We start from the raw sequence: 21,621 nt of genomic DNA on the forward strand, positions 1-21,621 counted from the left end.
TACTTATTTTGGATTTCTTGAGAGCTAGATGAGATTTTTCTGCACTTTCATGAGCTCTGTCAGCACTTGTTCAGTCTAGTTGGCACCTTTTCATTTCTCTGTGTTTTTTTCAGCAGATTTTCTTAGAGAAAGGCGGATGATCTAACACTGTGAAGAAATTCTAATTTGTGTTTCTCTTTATATACTTCCAGAGGACAGATGGACATGTCTGTTATTTAATAATGCTCATGTTACATCTTTCGTAAAGAATCAGAATAGCTCCTAGCAGTCTGCCTGCCTGTCAGTAGCAGACACGAGCTTCTTGCTGGTTTTGTGTTAAATAACAGAGATTTCTGCTCTCCAGGCTCCAGCTTTCAGAGTTTGAGAACAGCACATTCTCAGATGGGCATTGTAGATTGCTCATGCTCTTGGCTGCTGCAAAGTTCTCTTTCTTTGAGAGATTTTTGGGTGACCTCCTGGTAAATAAACATGCTGTGCTGGTTCTTGGAGAGTGGGAGCTACTTTTCAAAAGGATGAGGCAGTGGTGGTAATAAACACTTTACCATTGCCTCTTTCTCTGATGCACATAACATAACGCCCATTCTTCAGAAACTGCCCGAGCCATCCTGACACTAGCTTCTGAATCTGGAAAGGACAAGCTTTGTTTCATTTCTTTCCTCTGAATAGTCAGGACTGAAGAACTCTCAGATATTCTTTAGCTTGTCTTCTGAGCCACCCTACCATCAACTAACGCTGAAGGAGTGGTGTGGTACACAGCACTGGCTACTCACTGTTCACAAGTGGTGTGTAACATTCTCAGCAGCCTCAGCTTAGTAATTGAGTGATCTGACTGGAACTGCATCTCTTTTGTTCTCAGGCTCCCGTTTTGGATCTGCTAGCACTGACTTCAGAGGACAGGACCTTCTCCAGCACTGGACAAAGTTGAGACTTCTCAAACCTTTATTGGACTATAAAGGGACTCATCAATCTGTGTGTTTGTACGCTCTTTGCAACTTTCTGGAGTCACTGGAAACTTTCCAGCCATGGATCACTGGGGTCTCCTTCCTGTGATCTAGGGAATAAATTGTATGCTGTTGTCACACTTTTCCACGCAAGGTATCAGCAGTTTCATGGTAGGCTGGGATGCTACCAGTGTTGCTCGGTTTGCTGACAGTTCTGAGACTGTTGAACTCTGATATTGGCAGCCCATTCCATCAGCTGCATGGTTGTATCTAGATGACTAGCCAGTGTTTGCTGACCATATCAACAGATGCTTGCTGCAGCGTACTTGTTCTGAAATCAGTATTGCTAATGCTGGTATGGTAGCTGGAATTCAGAAGGGATAATCTGGATTTTTTTGGCTAGAGTACTCCCCATAACCATTATGCAAATGTAACTGAATGCTATTACAGAATACGGTTTCTATATCTGCTTCCAGGTTTATTATTCTGTAATGGGAAAAGGATCCTCTCCATTTCATGGGTTGAAGTTTTTTGCCTCTTAGTATGGCGAGGTTGTTAATCTCTGTCACAGATCCACAAATTTTATCAGGAAGGACTTAACTGTGAAAAGAGAACAAAGTGGCTGGTGGTTTGGTGTTGGTGCGCTGCATCTTCGTAAGCCTTACTATTCTGGGCTGTCTCCTACATCTGTCAAGATGAAGCTTGTTGCTAACTCAGTTTACCATGGCATTTTTTGAAATGCTGGATTCCTAAAGTCCTTATTTAAAGTACTTCCTGCAGTGAAAGGCTTGGTCCCCCAGAAGAACTGAATCTCATCTGTGATACTCTGGTGAGAACATTTTACTATTTAGAAAGAAAGTAATCTCATCCTGTCAGCAAATATGGCTATCGCTTGTGTGATACTAGTGTCTTCATTTTGGGAAAATACCTCTTCTGAACATGTGTGAGAGTCCAAGGAAGAGCTTTGTGCCCTCAGCTGAGCACCATACCGCTGTGCAGAGACACCCTGCCCTGCAGAGCAATGCTCCTGTTGCTTCCAGCTGTGGTTCCTGCAGCTGCTTGCAGGGGAACCGGGCTGTGCTGCAGAGCTGTCAGCAGGGGAAAGTGCGTGTGAATAGGCATTGGAAAATAGAAGAACCCAGTTACTTGGTTTCTTTGTTAATGTGCGCATTCCATGTTCTGCCATATGTCCCTCTTCTTTAGCCTTTTAATTCTGGGATGTTATCGATGATGCTTTCAGAAGTGCTTCAGTAATGTCAGACCGTGTGCCTGTTGTAAAACACCATTAGAACAAATGAACACATTTTCTTTTTAATAATGTGGTAATGTTAGTGTTAATACAGCATGGAAAAATTAACTAAAAATCAACAACAAAAAACCCGAAAGACGATTCAGTTTTATCCTTTATAGTGGTATTACATGAGACTCATGAAGTTTTCTTATCTAAACCCTGAGAACCTATCTTTACAGCAGTTGGGAGAAATAATATTTTTCTTCATAGGCAGTATAAATAAACTGTGCTTCTAAGATAATATAGTTTATCTATTTAGCTTAATAGCTTTTTAGCTTGGCCTGTTCTTTTTTTTAAGGATATGAATTCTAGATAATGAAAAAGCATTGAAATAAACAGTCCAAAGCAGTATTACTGATGCTGCTTTATAATAAAAGAAGTTGCGTAATAATACAATTTTTATATCGTGTCTTTGCCTCCAAGGGGGAAAAAAAGGGGAAAAAATTGTGATTCTCTGTATGAGGTAGAAGCTTCGCTTTCTGTCATGTAATGCAGAAGGCAGCAAATAGTTTGGGGAAGCAGAGTTTAATTATAAAAGAGTGCCTAAAGTAGAGGGTGTGAGAAAGCAATTGGGCCTGACTGCAGAGGCACATGAATGAGAAGGTTTTAAGCATAATGCCTGAGAGGAGCAGTGCAGGTATGCTGACTTGGAGAGCTCGTCACCTTTTAATGCCATCTTCATAGGTTCATTTGTGTGTTGTTAGACTGTTCTTTCTCAATGCACTTTGTACAATATTTTTATGTTAAAGAAAAAATGAATATAATCTTTTATCTGCTTAGTGTCTTGTCACACCTGATAGAGGCTGTAAGTTTTCTTCTTAAATATTTGAAAACTTAGCTACTGGAAAGCTGTATCGTGTCACTGTCAACATGTTTCTGCATGTTGAGAATGTACTTTATCAGTTTTCCTTCAGGGTTTTCTCTTCTCCTAAAAGTCTTGATTTGAAGGAGGTTGTCCCTAAGCATTACAGGCATTGAATTAATTCGATTGGTGAAGATAGTAGGAAAATGAGTCAGGGCAAAGTTCTGAAACCCAGAAATAACTTCAGAATTTGTGCATCAGGGAGACTGTGCAGGTCCTTTATGGATTTTTCTTGTGGTGTGGGAATCTTTCTGTACCTCGTGTTAATATATGTGAAATTTAAAAGCCTTGTAGAGATTTTTGGTAATGTTGTGTAGGTGATAATGTTGCCATCCATCCATCCATCCCTCCCATTCATAACCATGTGGAAAGCATCTCAGTGGAGTGCATCAGGCACCTTACACCTGTGGTGTTACTCTGACTACAAGTGTACCTCACATCTCTCTTTAAGCTTGGGAGCAGACTTGGGCATTGCTCTTGTCTCTTGGCTACAGTGTTTCATCTTGCCTCCAAGGGGGGTACATGTTTTATTTTGTGTGATTTTGGGGGAACATTTTGGTAACTTCTGTTGCTGTTCGGTTTTCTGTACCTATCCCAAAGGAGTAGGGCATGAAGCAGCAAAGACAAGGATGGAGTACGCTGGAGAGAAGTTGAAAGGTTATTAGAGAAATGGGTATAATATAGGTAAGGATTTGAATGGTGAAGGGACTCAAGCATTTAGAAGAGGGATTGTTAGATCCTTGAGAAGTAAAGGAGGAACGTGGAGGAGAACTGGAATACTTGAAGGAGGGGAATGGTATGGAACTGGTGGTTTCAGTAATAAATAATTATCTTTGTAGTTTCAGCATGGCTGCTGCATCAACCTGTGAATCTGTAACCATCAGCTTGTGAATCCAACCCATGTTTGTACCTGCCTTTCCAGGGAAAACAACGGGAACAAGAGCCAAGCTATTTTAAGATTACTTAATTAGTATATTATTTAAATTGCCTAATGATACCTAATGACTTTTAAAGGGCTATTAGTAGCCACATTTAAATGTCTGAAAACATAAACTTAACAGTGTGCTATTTCCACTGTTCACTATTATCTATTATTTCTTTCAGGGGTTATAACGTGTACTTGCTAAGACAAAAAAATCTTGCATTTGAAGTCAAATATTCATAGAATAATTGTTCTCCCAAGAGAGACCATATCTTATCATATTTGTAAAATGAGAAAATACATTAAAATTTTTCTTATTTATACTACCATCTTGGTAGAAATTTTTGTCTATAATGGTATTCATAAAGGTAACTTAATATTCATTACTGTAATTTGCTTTCATGTCTCTGCCAGTCTGTGCTAATACCTTTGACTATAACAGTCACAGCCTTTTATTGTGACTTCATGAACTCTGAATATAAGCAAGAATTTTAGTGGGAAATTTTAGAACTGCATTTTCTTTTAAATAAAACATAAATGCCTAAAGTACGCTCTTTTAGAGCTTTTGGGATACTAAGCTAGATTCTTCATAAAACTTGCTTCATTCATTATTTTTGAGATTTGCTTACCAAATTGATCTTACAGCTTTGATTTCTCATTTGTGCAAGTTATGGCTAGTGGAGACTAATCACACCTGATCTAATGGTGGGCTTTTTTCTAATGACTGCCCATCATTTTGAAATGGCTGACACCAGGCTGAATTCTAGATGTTCCTTCTTTCTGTCATCAACAGTCTCTGCACATGGCATTATTCAGAGGGAGCCACTGCACAGATACTAATTTGTGCTCTGTACTTTGCGAGGTGGGTTTTTTTTTTTCAACAGTAGCTTCTGTTCCCTTTTAGAAAAGGGAAATGAATCTGTCCCAAAATGTTGACTGCTTGGCAGTTGAGCAGAAAAAAGTGTTCAATGATGGCCTCAAAGGAAAGGTATTTAAGGAAGCGATGATTTTACTTGCTGGCAGCTTCCCTTCCACTACTTTTATAGAAAACAGCAACAATTTTGATTCTCACCTTTACTAAAAGGACAAGAAGCTGGGAAACTTGGGTACATTCTGCAAATCTTTTTCTTGTTAAGGAGACTTAAATTTATCATTTCTGTCAAAAGACTTGAATCTTTTTGGCTTCACAGGCTTGAAGGAATTTCAGTTTGTCAGAGATTCACGTCTTCACATAACAGTGCACGCTGGAAGCATGGGTCACTTCGTATGTATGGATTCTTAAGAACTGAAATGCTGGGCAGAAATATGCTTACCTACTAAGTCCTCCACTGTGTTTGGCGTGGACCACAGTCACACCTGAGGAAGTAGTTACTTTCTAGATTTAAGAACTGCAGCATCATTTCCATGCTTAGTTTTGACTGTGAGGAGTTAATGCCCTGCTTTTGATAGGTGTTCCAGCTAAATGTCAGCTGTCTACATGATAGCCTGTGCTAATTTCCAAATATTAAAGGTCTATTATCATAAAAGTACATTGACTTGTTGTCTTACTAAGACATTTGTCAGAAAGCTTTGGAGACCGACTTTCACCCCTTGTATAGAAATAACAAATATGGTAGCAGGGTGAATTTTATACTGTGTTCCTCAGGCCGTCATTGCAGATCAGTTACTTAAAATGTGGGTTCCTTACATGCTTCTAGAAATCATGGTATTTTAGGTAAGTTTGTTTTTTCTTGCAGATTTACATTACCTCTTTATTTTGACTCTGAAATTGCTTTCTGGCATTTGTAGTATGCCAACTTTGCTGAAAACATGCTCACAAAGCTTTGTGTTAGGTCTCCGTTGTCAGGCTTTTGTAGACTACCACATGCTTCAGATGCTTGTTACACATTTGAAATAGGTAGACATTCAGCACAGTCTTTCATTATTATTTAAACTAATTTTTCAGTAGAATCAAAAGAGAACAGAGAGCACTGAGGGTATTGGTTAAAATCTGTTATTCAGGCGTACTGCCTTGCACAGTCCCTCAGCAGAGGTTGGGCTCAGGACCTTAGCACTTGCATGGAGGAGCAAAGAGAACTGACTGCAGTAAAGATCAGCTCTGCAAACTTCTGGTTTCTAACAGCTCAGGTATTATATCTGGTTTTGTTCACTTACAATACTTATCTGTTAACTGCAATACAGTGGAAGAGACTATCAAAATGGGGTTTTTGCTAAGCATTTTTGATGTATGTTGGAAGGTGAATTAGTTTGCATAGAAGGCTCTTAAATTAATCTGCTGCTTCAGTCATTTTTCAAAGAGAAAAAGAATGCCACATCCTTATTTTTAAAACAGCGGGAAAATATTGTTAAAGGCTAGGATGTCACAGTCTCTCCCATATACAGTTGAACAGTAAAATAACATATGTTCTTTTTTAACATTAATTTTTTTTGCACCACTAGCGTGAACTTCACAGTGGCATATAAAGCTAAATTAATTACTCGATTAAGACTTCTTTTGAGAGAATTTTTATGGTTAGATTGTTTTATTATGAATAAGTAGATGTCAGTTGTAGGCAATGTAGTGTAAAAGCTGATTTGCGTTTCACTTAATTGAAGTTTGGTGACTAGATCTATAACCTCTGTCAGCATGGTTGTCTTGGAATTAAGCTTTGGTTACAAATAAATAAATAAGATTGGTCTGATCTTTTATACTACAAGTTTGAGAAGGTTTTCTGTGATGACGTGTGGACTTCTGTATTGGGTTGTGGCTACAATCAGGTTGGCATTTATAGTTCTGGTAGGGGAAAAAAACAAACATTGAACTAGTCTCTGCTGAGGGATGGTAACTGTGCTTGCAGCCTGCAACACAGTGAAGAGGTTCCACCCGGCAATTTGAACCATCTTACAGTTTTAGTGGCAAAGAACATATTTTAACAGGGTACTTGCAGACCTCCGATTGTTTTACAAAGAAGAATAAGAGGTAATCTGATTACTGTCAAGGTATCATTAGGGGCAGTGGGCTGTTCCCGTGTTGGTCTGTGGCAGGAGGTGCGTGCTAGCTCCCTATCAGGAAATTGATTTGGCCAGATGAAAGTTCTCGGGAGCAGCAGAGAAGTAAGTAAATTAAATTGAAGACCCTGTGATATGCAGGTGATTAAAATGCACTCAGGGTTTTGTTCTTGCTTAAAAGTGGTAAATGCATGAGACAAACTATAAATAGCAGTGTGATAAACAGTAGTGTGACATTAAGCTTATAAATAGCCTTTAACAATTTTGTAGTACTTTCTCCTTTTATTAGCCTGTTGCTTTTTAACTTCAGCACACACTAACTCTTCATCTGTGTGTTCATTTGCCTTTCTCGGCAGTGTTTTATTCCAACTGAAGCTGTGATCTTTCTTTTACTGCTTCATTTTCAGTTGATTAACTGGCTTGTAACGTGGTTATGTGCTTTTTCAGTGGAAGTGGAACTTCATACTGAACTGAGCCAATATGATAAAGAAGCTTTAAAGCCTCTGTTGTCTTCCTGAACATGAATGCTTTAGTTGTTTAGTTGCTTTCCTACTAAAAATACAATCAATAAATAATAGAATAATTGAATTAATTCCTCTCAGACCAACAGTTTCTTGCTGATTCTGAATGGCAGCTGATCCAAGCAAAATGGCCAGATAATTTTTTTCTGTCAGATGTTTTATTAAATGCAATGACACTAAATGTTTTATATAGAAAATGTATATCCTAAACCTGGAAAATAAATCACTCTTAGTAAAAACAATTTAACTTCTAATTAAAGATCTGAGATTTAATTGGATGGGCTGAGGTGAGTAGTATATACATACAGGATTTGTGAGTGAATTTTAGTTTTGCTTGGGTAATGTAGTATGTCTTCATTTTGGTGCTGTGGTACATTAATTCCTTTTTTCTAGGTTTTGTGCCTGTTCCAGTTGTATACGTGGAACTTTGTGCCTTTACTTTTTGGATGCAGAAATGTAGGGGCTTTGTTGTTCTTGCAGTATACTTGTAGTTAGCCTTGACAGTGTAATGTTGCTTTTCGTACTGTTAATAACTTCTGGTATTGCTGTTAATTTTGTGGAAACTTCGAAGGATTACTGTGTAATTCTATAAAGACCAAAGGTATAAGGAAAAAACCCAGTCATATTCAAGAACAAAAAACGTCAACGTTTTTTCAAAAGTCTACTTTGATGAACCTTGGTAAGAATTATAAACTTTTCATGTAAGCTTGGATCTTACTATGTTTTCTTCCAATGTGTATTTTTACAGATGCTTCTGTAAGTTTGTCAATTTAGTTTCAAAAGAAGGAAATGCATCCCAAAAAGGAAAAGCATTTTTAGATAACTATTAGAAATAGTCATGAAGGTAGTTTTTCCTTTTATTCATTTACATACAAAATTGATTGTAGTTTAACAATTTACAAAGCTCAGAATGTATGAAGATAAGCACGTGGAGCCTGCAGTCTGGCCATAACATTTAATCACGTCATAACCCCTGAAAGAATGCCACTGTTGAAGTCAGTATCCCACAATTTTGGAAAACTTTTGTTTTGGCTTTGAGCTTCACTTTGTAAAAAGTACAGATGGAATTGTCCTGTTGTTCTCTAGTCAAGATCTTTGATCCTTTTACAAAGTAGGTTTGTACAGTTAACAAATCTGGGGAGCTTAGACTGCTTTAAGATACTTTGCCAAAGAAACTAAACCCACAAAACTCTGATTATTTTTTTTTATTTATTTTTAAAGTTCCACTGCAGGTGAACAATTATCAATTTAACTGCTTAATCATTTGAAAATGAGTGATATTTTGAGATACCAGAAGTCCCAGATTCACTGAAATAATTTTGAACTTCTAGTCCTCTTGAGCTGGCTTGAAAATGGAAATTGTTTCCTGTAAAGATAATCTTTGAGAGGAGACAGAGGTGAGTCAGAAAAATACTTACCTAAACTGCAGTGAAGCTGTAAAAATGTGAGCATTCTTAATAATAAATATAATAATAAATAAATAAATAAATAAAAGAATAACTAAAATTTGGGATGATAGAATAGGATGATTCTTTTGCTACTAGACAGGTCTGTCAGCAAAGCTGCTCTCGTCCTGTGTGGAGAGCCCTTCATTCTCATGCCCAAAGGTCCTTTGGGGTCTCTCTCTAGCGTGCACCCCAAGAACAACCAAAGAAACGACCTGCTCTGCTCTGATACCGCAGGACCAAAAACCTGAGGAGAAGCTGAGTACCCAGGTGCTCAGGAAAGGAGTGTAAAGCAGCGCGGCTGAGAGCCAGCGGCACGGATGGAGTGAGGTCACTTCTCTGGGCAGCACTGCTAGAAGGCTTCCCTTGGTTTGTTTTCTATTGGAGGAGGAAACGGACTTGACAAGTGTTTTCCAGGCAGGTGGCCAGACAGGCATTATTTTAATGTGTCCAGCAGAAAATCGGTGTTTTTTGGCAAAACTCAAGTTTTCCATATGAAAATTTCTATTTTGTGGAAATGGCATTTCTGATTAAAAACTAATTTTGATGGAAAGTGTCCAGTTGGTTATATTCAGCCTTAGAATTAGCATCTGCTGTGTTTAAGTCTATTGAAAATAATTTGGCTTTGATTTAGCAACTCTGAACAGAATATACACAGACAACTTTCCTCCCTCTGTCTAATACTTCAGTTCTAGTGCCAGCCAAAATTCAACTTGAAGTTGGCTATGAGTAGAATAAAAGCTTTTTCCGAATTTTGCCAGTTTGTTTTCAATTCAGACTGCCTTCAGCTTCAAAGGCTTCACAACACAGATGCCATGGCTGGAACTAAAGCTGCCAATTCAACTGGCTGCTCTGGACCTGAAGATCCTGCTGTGTGCAGCAGTATTGATCTGTGGGTGCTCAAGTGGCTAATAGCTAGCCCACAAATCTTCTCCATAGGTATGTTTTCTGTTGATGTCGTCTTCAGATAATCGTGGTTGAGGCTTGTGCAGCATACACTATGTGGGATTTCTGTGCATTTACAGTCGCACCAAGTTAGAATATGTAACTCCAGCATTAGGTGTTTTACCCCTGTTTCGTCTGCATAGTTGTATACAACTGATGAAGACCACCAGTTGTTATTTACATGTAGTTTCTTTCTCTTTTGGGCTTCATAAATTGTGTTAAAACCCCCTCCTATTTGTAGATGGAAAAGGTGAAATCAAAACCTAATTCTCACTTGCTACATTTCCTTGATTCAGCATGTGTAGTCAGGCTGTCGCTGAAGTTCAGAGCTGTTAATAGTGTCCTGAAAGGACTGTACTAGGTTGTTCTAGCTATAGGCAGTTGCACACTGTCATTAAAGGCTCAAAGATTACCAGGATCCTTTTAGATACTAAAGAACTTTTGGTTTCTATTAGGCCCGTAGAGGACTGTACACACCTTTTGTAATAGGTAAAGAAATGTTTGGGGTTTTTTTTTGAGTTGTATAGCAAAGGGGAATCAAATTCAGTTACCTCTTGATATGTTTGAGGAAAACTGTAGGAAGAAGTTTGAATGTTTTGGGGTTTGTTGGTTTGGTTTTTTCCCTTTCTTAAGCAAGATGTAAAATACTAACTTGTTATTAGCACCTGCTGCTTCTGGTTTAAGTTTGTCTGAACTTGCACTGGTTTCAACCCTTTCTTCTTTTGGTGAGCAAATATTTAGGCTCCCTAATCTTATTGTTGTATGGGAGCCAGAGTTTCCTTTTAATGAAAAATCTATTTAACTTAGTTGAAGAACAGATTTAAGAAATTACTGCAAACTTATTTTGAGAAGTTTCTATCAAGAAGATATTTTAATAACGCTTCTTTGTAGTCTCCATTTATTACATCTTATTATAGCATTGAGTCATGAAACCAAGAATAAGAAATCCAGCTCCAGGAATGGAAAGAGTTAGATGGAGTAATCATCTGTGTGAGGGTCATGGATTGCCATTTTTAAGGCTATTTTCAAGCAAGGGTAGGCTATGGAGATAGTTGAGTTTAAAATATTGGAGGTGGAACTCACTTGGAAAGCTTCTATTTATTCCTAGTGATCTTTTCACATGGTAAATGCCTCCAAATACCATAAGCTGAAAGCTGCATACTAGGAAACAAGGGGTTTTTATGTCGTATCAATGCATCTGCAGATATGTTTAATATATAATATTTTTTTAAATATAGAAGGATGGTTAAATTCACCATTTTGTGATATTTAAACAGTACTCCTCCTCTTAGTTCTTTTTCCTGGCAGCTTTATCCTTTTCTGACTGCTTCAGCTATCTGCCCTTCCATGGGGTTTGTTCTGCATTTTTTTTTTTTTATAGTTAGATTCAATTTTTCTCCCCTGCTAGCTTTGCCATTTTCCATCCATAATTGCTTATTTCAGAAGGGGGGGCTGCTGCTGACTTGGTGCACATTGCTGTCCATCAAGCTGGCTGAGGTGGTCATATAGTGGTGCAGTGACTACATATGTGCACCCAGGGGCTCTTCCTTCAGTGTGTCTTCATGGCATGCAAGCTGGCCGCTGCTATAGCTGGTGGTTGCTGTCAACTTCTGTTTCCATATCACAGGCCTTAAGCTATACCAGTATCTTTACTTGAAGACATTTCTAGCTCCAGCTGCCTGCTCTGTTTCTTTGCACCATAGTATGCCGTTCCTAAACCATTTTGTACAGTGGTCACACTATGATCCAGTTGACTCCTGAATTTCAATTCTAGTGTATTGCTTAATAGAGGGATAGGTGTGTTTTTCTATTTCATTGAGGGGTGTGCAGGTATATTGCTATCATATAGAACATTTCTAGACTTAATGCTCAAAATAATCTCTGAAACCTCCTGTAAAGTTTTTCACACATCTTGTTCAAATGTGTGTGTGACTGTTGTTTCATAAAACTTCCCTTATTCCTCACTATCACCTGCAAATGAAAGGTCTCCAGGTCAGAAACAATACGGCTACACAAACTTGTATGATGTTTCAAGTCTGATTGTAGCTTTAGTGTGTCACCTGTAGGACAGATGAGTTTGTATTTGTTGTGAATAACCGTGGGTTATATATAGGATATGAAGACTTTTCCTAAAGGCACATGGACTCTGGACATTTTTCTTACAACACTGTGAAATCATGCAAAAGTCCTGCCTCTTCTGAAGATGTCAGGTCAGTGAGTAGTGAGCCTTGAGCTGGCAGGAGGTTTTCTGTTGTCTTTGCATTTGTTCACACTCTGACCTGTAAGATTGTTGCAGTGAAAAGGGAAACGGGTTGAACCTGCTCAAGTAGGATAGGGTAAAAACAAAAACAAAACCCAAACCAACAAAAAACAAGAACCTGTGTGAATTCTAGATCTTTATTAGCTGCAGACTTCTAGTGTATTGGGTGTAGTTCTTCAGCTTTTCTCAAGCTCAGTTCCCCACCTAGAGAACTGGTCAAAACCTGGGAAAAAAAGATCAGATTTACTATGACAGGATGTACTATGGAAATCCAGTGCGTTTATCAGGCTGCCAGTTGCCATGTGGTGTGGACAGATATTCACTAAGAACAAATTTCAACCTTAAAAGTGGGTTTAAAATGAACCATATTGAGCTGTTGGGACTGTAAGTCCATTTGTATTATTTTTTTCTCAAAAAATATTAATATCTTCTCAGGTTTATCTAATCTAGCATCCTGGATAGTGAAGATGGAAGAGTTACTTGATGTAAAAAAGGGCTGGGCATAGGAAGGGAGGACATACAAGGATTTAGGTTCAAAATAATTGACAGTGTTGATGGAACGGTTTTTGAGAACTACTTTTTTTTTATTATTATTAGTATTACTTCTAAACTATGCCATTAAGTACTGTAATCTCAGACTAATTAATTCTACCGTGCTGGTTTTGTGTTTCCTGAAATGTTAGGTCCAGGAGTGAAAAAAAGCAGATACCAGACGTCCTGAACTGCCCTACTTCAGACAGTAGAGAAAGGGAGCAGCTGAATTTGAGAGGCTTTTTTTTTTTTTTTTTTTTTTTTTTTAGCTTTGAGCATAGTGTGCAGTTCAAGCATAATGATTATTGACATTTAATTCAATAGAAGTGTCATTTATAACAGGCTCTTGTGTTAGTTATGTTCTTGTTCTCAGGGGAGGGAGAGAATTGTTAAATTGTCAAAATAGTTTATTTTTCAGATGAAATAGTAGATTGCTACATTACTACCAAACTAATTTGCTGTGCTCTGGTATACATACTCCAGCTTTCTCTAACAGATTGGCCACTATCCTGTGTAGAGTGACCGAACACTTATTAATTACTTTTATGTTGGGAACAAAAGGGTTTCTGGGAGTGATAGAGCAAGGTGTTCTGCCTTTAACCTTTGTCTCTGTTAGTAATGACATGATTATAACATGAAAATCTTGCTTGATATCACACAGCAGTTTTTCAGATTTGAAACCCTTATCCGAAGAAGTAGATAAAAAGCATTATTCAAAGAGGTCTTAATTTAAAAAGAAGTCCTCAAGTCATTTTTAAACTGAGAGTAATCATTAATTTAGGTGCCGAGCCTGTACTGAAATCACAGCCAGCCCCATGAAATCCTCATGTTCATAAAATTAGATGAATTAACAATCTTAGAAACTTATCCGAATAAATGGATAGAATATGAATTCTTTTGTTACTGGCTTGTGTATAGGAGGAGCTGATGGTGGAGAAGAGAGGGTAAATTCCACTTCTTTTCTCTCAGCTGTTGAACTTCAGGCCCAAAATTTTCAGAAACTGTCAGATGGGCTTTAAGAATTAATACTTATTGTGTTAACTTGGCTCTCCACGTAGTTCAGGATCGAGGAAAAGGAGGACATGAGTAGTTTGTTCATTGAAATGCAGGTGAGATTATGGACAACTTTGGGAGCATGTGGGTATGTTGCTCTTTATTGCTCTCAAGAGTGAAGTACTTGCAGATAGGAATTTCTTTTGCTGTTCTATACTTGCATCTGTGAGGGATTTAATCAAGCAGCTCAGAGTGCACAGAGATAATGTAAGTCTTGAGGTAATGTATAGAAGCAGCTGGAGATTAGGTAAGTTTGGTGTACCAGTTTCACATATGAAGCATGGATGCAGCTCAGGGCCAGGCTGTAAAGGGTGTGGGAAGCCCTTACTGAGGAGCGGGGTGAGCTTGGAGTTCCAGAGCAGCCAGCCCCATGCAGGTGCCTGGGCTAACAAGAGCTCAATCTGGTTACCCACCAGTGAAGAGAATTTGCTGAGGTTTTGGAAACTTTATCTTCCTAACTTCCAATACCAGTATCTCCTTGTATTCAGTGTGCTCTTTTGACAACTTTTTTGGGGGTGCAGTAACATTGAAGGAATTGTGCTGGTAGTTGCATTGTGCAGTCACTGTAACTGTCCCAGTTTGTCAACAGGAAAAATGCCTTATCCCTCTTTTCCAGTGGAAGTTTTAGGAAGAGGTTAGTAAGTGACCATATGATAGCTTTAAAGGAGTATATTATGTTCCTTAAACAGAATTAATTTGATTAATTTATATATTTAAAAAAATCAGAAGGTTTTGATAAAGCCCAGAATCATTAATGATGCTGTTGTCTGGTTAGAAGTCTACCTTGAACTTTTTCACCTGGTGCCAACAAAGTGAAACGACCCAAAGTTTACATACCAACTTTGTGGTTGTAAAGAGTTGATACATGTAACTCTTGAAAGTTATGGATACTTTCCATTGTTTGGTCAGCAGAAAGCAGGAAGAAATGAATGAAGCATGAATTGTTGGAACAAGTTCAGGATTGTAGTGCATGGGTCGATTCACTTCAATGAAAATGCATTTCTACTACTGATTGTATTTATAGGGAATGTCCTGAAGCTGTATGCTACATCAGAATTGCTGAAAGCTTTCAAAACATATTTTTGAAAGAAAAAAAAAATGTGAACTTTCATTTGTTGGACGAATGTGGACTTCCCTCAAAGTAGTACACAAACAGCTAATGTTTAGCATTTTCAAATTGGTTTTGGGTAAAACACTTAATGTAGTTTCACTTAGATGTTTTCAGTAAATGTATATGAAGATGGGTTTTAGATATAGCTCAGTGTTTGAAATGCAGTATGTTGTATTACTTTCTGTTCAAACTTTCAGAATTGTCTTTGTGCTCTTAATAGTTGGGTTTTTTCTCCTAATTAGGTTGTCTGGATAATTTTAGTAACCATGAGGTCTGCAATCTATTTAATGTATTGAAGCTACATCATGTTAAAAGGATGTGGGTTTTCTATGAATTCAGCCTACTTTTCCAGCTCTTGTAGCAAATTAGTGTACTGTTTTGGACCCAGATCAGTAGGTGGGCTACAGTGGAAATAGATGCCCTCTGGGCTGCTAAAAAATTGGCTTCTAAACAAATGGCAATCTGGAAATGCATTAGCTTCTTAGGTGCTTTAGGTTATCCATGAAAAATGGAAGTTTCTCTTATCTTGGCATGCATATGTTCATATTGTATTGTGCTAAGGTGGTTTTCCTTGTGTACAGTACCTGATGCGAACTCTCTTTAAAAGATCTCTTTTACTTCAAGTCAGCGAATTGGTTGCACTTTTGGATAAATTAAATTTCAGTTAATTACCTTCTTAACCAACTGCTTATTTATTAAGCTGCTTAAAATTGGTTATTTTATTGTAAGCCCAAGCAAATTGCCTTTTTACTGTATATGTTTACATAAAAGAATATAGGATGCCGAAAATTCATTTGTGAAGCTTCTGTGTGCTCTTTAATGCCCTAACCAAGCCAGTATTGCAGGAATGTTCTGCCCTTTGATAGGGAACACTCCCTAGAATTGCTTCATCGCTTGAAACCTGAGCTCAAGCAGGAAATGTACAACTTACTCCCTCCACAGACCTGAGAGCTAAGTGGAGTTTCATTGCACAAGTTCTGTGCTTCTCCAGTTGCTGTGGCAGCACATGCTTTGGATTGTTAATTCAAATGTCTGACTATTACATGCTTAGCAGAAGACGCTGAAAAATAATAAGCAGAAACCTTCATATGCAGAGATTAATCCAATTTAAGTACAATTTAAACATTCCACTTGCATATATAGAAAGATTTTAGCATAAGTGGCCATGGTACTGTCCATGACGTGGATATGCACACACAGTAGTACCCTGCTTAAGTTAACCTGCGTTAAGTCAGCTGTTCTCAAACTTTATTTTGGTTGAATGTCACCTTTTATCTTTACTCCTGTTTCTTTTGGGGCTGCAGATTTACTTGAGAACTTGCAGTCAGTCCTTTATTTGTTCCATACTGACTTTAGCTATAACATTTTCATTGCAGGAGTTTGCAACCAGCGTGGCTGAGCTTTTATCAGTTTTGACATTTTATATATCAGTATTTGCTGGGCAATCAGATAGTTATGATTTATAACCTTATAAGCAACAGCTAGCCATCTCCCTGTTTTGCTAGTGTGCTTTCAAAATGTATAGCAAGAATGGCAGTACTTGGTTAGGAGAAATAATATTGTCTGTGTTCTTGGTTCATGTATTTCGGGAAGAAAGGAGTGGTGAAGATGATTTGGATACTGTTTGCAGCCAATTATGTTGTAAAACAAGTGTGTCACAGTAAGATCAGTAATCACAGGGTCTGTCTGTGCTTAAAAACTGCACCTTTTTTACACGTAGGTAAGCTGATAGAGGTTTAAATATGTGTTTTGTACACAATTGGCCACAAAACAGTTACATGTAACAGCCCTGGCAGATCTTGGAAAAATCGTTCTGAGAGAGCCTGTGGCGGTGAAGGCATTTAAACGTAATCCCTATATACCTCCATTGTTTCTTCGCTGACATGGGGAAAGAGTAACTTTGAATGTGGTTTGCAGAAAATAGTCTGTCTTTATTCACCTTCTTCTCTATTACTTTCATGGTTGTTATAGTCCATTTTGTACAAGTATTTCAGTGATTATACTTGTAAAACTGTGTTCTGTTGTCGCAAGCCTCTTGGTTTCATGGAAGAAACTTGTCTACTGCAAGATGGCTGGCTGTTCAGGCCACTACTTACTGTGTGTGGGACATGGAATATAATGCTTCGTTGCCTAATGTGCACGTTCAAAACATGGTTTCCTAAGTCCATGAAGAAAACATAAATGACTGATGTCCAGCATGATGTGATTATGAGCTCCAGGCCAGGAAGATGCTAAATTCCAGACTGTGGAACAGTATGTGGGAAATATCTTTTATGGGTGTCCTGTTTATTTCTTCCTTCCTTAAAGAGAGTGAGAAGGCATTGCTCTTCAGACCTGCAAGCTAGATGAACTGTTGTTCTGACCCAATATAGCTGGTCCTGTTTCCTTAGCAAACTCATAATGCAGTGCGTGCTTTCTTGAATTTCACCATTTCATTTATGTTCATTGAGAAAGATCTGATTCACTGTCTGAGTCTACTCGATGTTTCTGTTCTGTTTTAGTAAAGATCATTGATGTTACAGCAAGAACCTTGCTGTGTCTGCAGGTTGGGTCTAATCAAAGGACAGGGTGAATGGTTGCTTGGTATTAAAGGATTTTGAAGATCACTGAGGGCAGATTTTCTCCTTGTTTGCTCTTACGAATTTGTTGCTCTGTTTGAATCCCAGAAGTTTTTTGTCTAGTTTAAGGCAGTGATGAGTAACTAAGAAACACTGTTGGTCTTGATCAACAAATAAGACAAAATAGGGGAGAGAACAGGTGGCAAAGGTGAGATTTGCCTTTTTCTTCACTTAAAGCATGATGGGGTTTTGGGGTGGTTCGTGGGGGTTTTGTTTTGGTATTTTCTGGGTTTTGTTTTTTTTTATGGCAAAATTGCGGATTGTTGCATTAGACCTGCCTAGCTCATTACCAAATGGTTTTTTAATGCAATACTTACTTGAAAGCTAAACAGTCCCACTTTGTGCACTGGTGTTTGTGTTCATGGGAAAGGACTCTTACGATAACCCTCACTATGCCTTGGTTGATTTGTCACTTACTCAAATCCTTGTAAATATCCTGTCAAAGGGTTGCTTCTGTGGTATGGATGAACTTTTTAATCAAATTGCATACTTTTTTGAAACCTTCTTTGATTGAGCTCACAGGCAAATAGCACTCTAAAGTCTTGCCTGTAGTTACTGATTGTGTAGCTGCACTGATAAAAATGGTGATCTTTACACCATTATGGCTAGTAAGATAATTGACTTTTAGATTGTGTCTATGTGACAAAATATTGTTTGTGAAATGTTAAGCTGTTGTCGCAGATCGCTGATATGGATGTTCAGTTCCTTTTTCTTCTCTGTTAAATGTTTTCTGCCTTTTATTCTTGAGACTGGTATTAGGCATAGCAGAAGCAGCCTCTTCATGAGGAGTTGTCAGACATGTACTTTCTTGTTAGGCTTTACTTTTGAGTTTTAATGCTTGTGACACAATTTTTGATTGTTTTATCATTAAAAGAAAGTAATGAGTTTAGCCTGCATCTGGTGGGTTTATCTGGTATCTTTAGCTTTTCTCAGTTTGTCATATCAGTTTAGCAAAATAAAAATAAACTTGCTGTAATTCTGCATGAATACAGCATTGCAGTTCTGAAGCCAGGGTGACTGAGTAGCAAAAAAAAAAAAAAAAAAAAAAGGCCGTTTGGTAAGGAAACAAGTACATTTTGCTCTAAAAATGCTGGTTAAGTCAAAACTGAAACATTTTGCAAGTGTGGCTTATTATAAAAGATATACCTCGTTGGTTTTTTTTTTAGTCTGAGATGTGTGGTCATGCTGAAAGAGCTGAAGATGTGCTTTAGAAAAGCAAAATATGTCAGGGATTTTTAGGGCAGTCACTCAGAAGGTTGGCTGCAGGCAGTGGGAAGAAGGTTAAACTGCAAAGCCTCAACCCTTCCTGATACAGGAGGCTTGTATCTTGGTCTTCCACTTGCCCACATCTAAGCTATCAACTAGCAGGGGACTGATCTACTTTTTAACCCTGTTCGGTTTTGTATATTGGAGCACAGATATTTCTTACAGTCCGGGCAAGCTCTCTAATCACTGTTGGGATGTTTGCTGTCCTCTGCTAAATTCTCCTTTTTTTTTTTCTTTTATCATGATACACACCCACCTCCCAGACTAAGAGGGAAATGTGTGAATGTTTTTGAAGTCTTCATAATTTTTCACAGAATAAGGAAAACCAATCATTTTGTATTCAGTTTTGAGAATACCTGTTTTCTTTTACTACTCTTTAAGGTATCTTAATTTTCTATCTCAATATATTTTCTACTTAAGTTATGAAACTTTTTGTTTGCTTACGCCCTTGTCAAAGGATGTAGAAATAGTTTGGCTAGTGTGTAATTAAGTGAATCACAGGCCCTGATCCTGTGAGGTACTTAAAGTAACTAGTATCATTGGATAGAGCTAATAGCATCAGGTGTACACATAAGTAGTTTGCTGGCCTGTGCTTGCATAATAATTAGAATCTTAGTTTTGAAAAGTGAAAGTCACATTTCAATTTTTGCGTTTCATGTATCAGCACTTGGCACACGGTGTAGACGTGTTGGTCGTGGTGCCTTATTTGGAGAATAGGAGTTGCTTGTGCTTCCAAACTAGATATGTAAATACAATCAAATTGACCTAATTGGAAGATTCAGTAGTTTGACAAACCTTTATCTATTCATGTTGCAATCAAAAAAAACCCCAACCAAACGCCCCCCTAATACTAATCTTTTTGTTATTGCTGTGTATTCTCATATCTAATGATTATATAGTAAATGCATAAGCTATACAGAGTAATACATCGATATCTTTGTGTATTTGCTGTTTTCTTCATGCTTTTTTTCTATAAAGATTTTTGGTGTAAGCTTTTTTTTTTTGCTGTTTTGCACTGAAATTAATTACTTAATTGTCTCTAATATTGGGAGCCTAATAGCCATGATGCCTAGCAATTACAATGCTTTTTGAAGCGCAAATGCTGTTCTGAATCTTTTAAAAAACCACTAAAACCAACCCAACCAACCTAACAAACCCCCCCGCAACCAAATTCACAAAGAAACCGTAAAACAGGGAGAGAGTGGAAAATGGGCAGAAAGGAAAGGACCGAGTATTTTGGAATAAGGTTGTGTTGTAATCTGCAAGATCTAGTATTGTTATTGGGTACCATGAATTTGGTACTCATTTTTGTTTTGTCTGTAATGGTTTTTTAACAATTAACTTGCTGTGTGTTGACCTTACTTGTAAGTGTGACATTTTGCATTTGCATTTTTTGATCTCTTTTCATTTGATATTTGTTTTGCCTAAAGACCCTGTGTGGACAGTAATGACCGCACGTTTCCGATTGCCTGCTGGCAGAACCTACAATGTACGAGCATCTGAGCTGGCACGAGACAGGCAGCATACAGAGGTGGTCTGCAACATTCTTCTCCTGGATAACACTGTACAAGCTTTCAGAGTTAATGTAAGTACTTTGCTTATTGCAAACCGATTTCTCTGAGCTTGCTTTCCTTTGCTTGATTTGTATGTCTAGAGTTTGACTTTCAAAATAGTGTTAAGTACAGAACAGAAGGGGAAGTTATGTTCAGGCAGGCGTGCTTGTACATGTTACATACTAAGTCACTGTGAACTTAGTCATTCTGGCATGCTCTATAGTACTAACACATCTTCATTTCAAAATTGAATGTACAAAGCATAACTTATTTCTAGTAATTCTCTTAATGGACTAAACTTGTATAGAGGAAATGGAGAGCAGTTTTGCCACTGAATTCAACGAGAAACAAGCTTTTGTTTTGCTCCATTCTGGTTTTTGCCTTTTGAGCATGTGTAAGGTGTAACGTTAACTCTTCTGATGGCTGCGTAGCTAACTATGTTCAATCATATATATGGTTATATTTGGTTACAGCTGTAATCTTAAAGTATCTCTTTGCTTTTTGCTTTTCTCAGATTATATGCTTGTTCTATGATTTCCCTTGCTTAAACTCACCGCTTTCTAATGCACTAATGAGGGTGGCAGGAAAGAAAACAGGAAGCTGGTTGCTGAATGCTCAGGACTGTTACTGGGAAAAGTGAATAACTTTTACATATGAGCCTGGAATTTAAAATAGGTTATTCATCAGATGTTCTAATCTGTAATCCTAGATAAGGAGTTAAAATGAATATGTTCATGACTTTGTGCCTATGTTGACACAAGTGCAACAATTTCTTTCAACTTCTTGAGGAAAAAAAGCGACAGTAATTATATTGAATTCCAATATACAGCGTTCAGTTGAGGCTATTGATACATTTGGATGTTGTAGGGAAGATCTGTGAGAGTGATTGCATTTCTCTGTTCTCTAGTCAGGTGGTGCAGCCTGCAGCTGTCTTAAGGAGTGAAATTTGTGTTATCTAAGCAAAAAATTGCTAGGATCCAGTGTTGAGCTGCTTAAGGTTTAGAGGTAGACTTGGTTATTCGTTTTAGATATTTCAATCAAGATAGAAGGTTTTAGGATGTTCTCTTAAGGCATTTTTGTAGTCCGTTCAGGAGCTATTTTAACTTTTGAGGCTTCTGAGTTAGCTAAGGGTGGGAATTTTGGAAGATGGAACTGGGTGAGGGATGACCTTTATTAAAAAATTATGTATATAAAAACTATCAACAACAAGCTTCACTTTCTTTATGGGATAATTTCTACTCTATACCTTTTCCCTTTTTGTTTACAGTATTCCACTGTTCTTCTGTATCTCTCTCTTGCTAACAGTTACCTAAT

The 21,621-nt window shown here is 37.8% G+C and overlaps 1 protein-coding gene across 3 annotated transcripts in view; it reads left to right on the forward strand.

The window, feature by feature from the left end:
• Positions 1–21,621, forward strand: part of PTPN4 (protein tyrosine phosphatase non-receptor type 4) — a 118,329-nt gene that overhangs the window by 23,876 nt on the left and 72,832 nt on the right. For all 3 annotated transcript variants that reach the window (XM_055812178.1, XM_055812179.1, XR_003557408.2), the window contains one exon: positions 20,185–20,339. In XM_055812178.1, the coding sequence (XP_055668153.1) occupies positions 20,202–20,339 (138 nt within the window). In that variant the 5' untranslated portion in view covers positions 20,185–20,201. Of the gene's footprint in view, positions 1–20,184; positions 20,340–21,621 lie in introns of those variants that run through there.

The sequence above is a fragment of the Falco peregrinus genome, chromosome 8, assembly GCF_023634155.1.
Source record: "Falco peregrinus isolate bFalPer1 chromosome 8, bFalPer1.pri, whole genome shotgun sequence".
NCBI classification, from domain to species: Eukaryota; Metazoa; Chordata; class Aves; order Falconiformes; family Falconidae; genus Falco; species Falco peregrinus.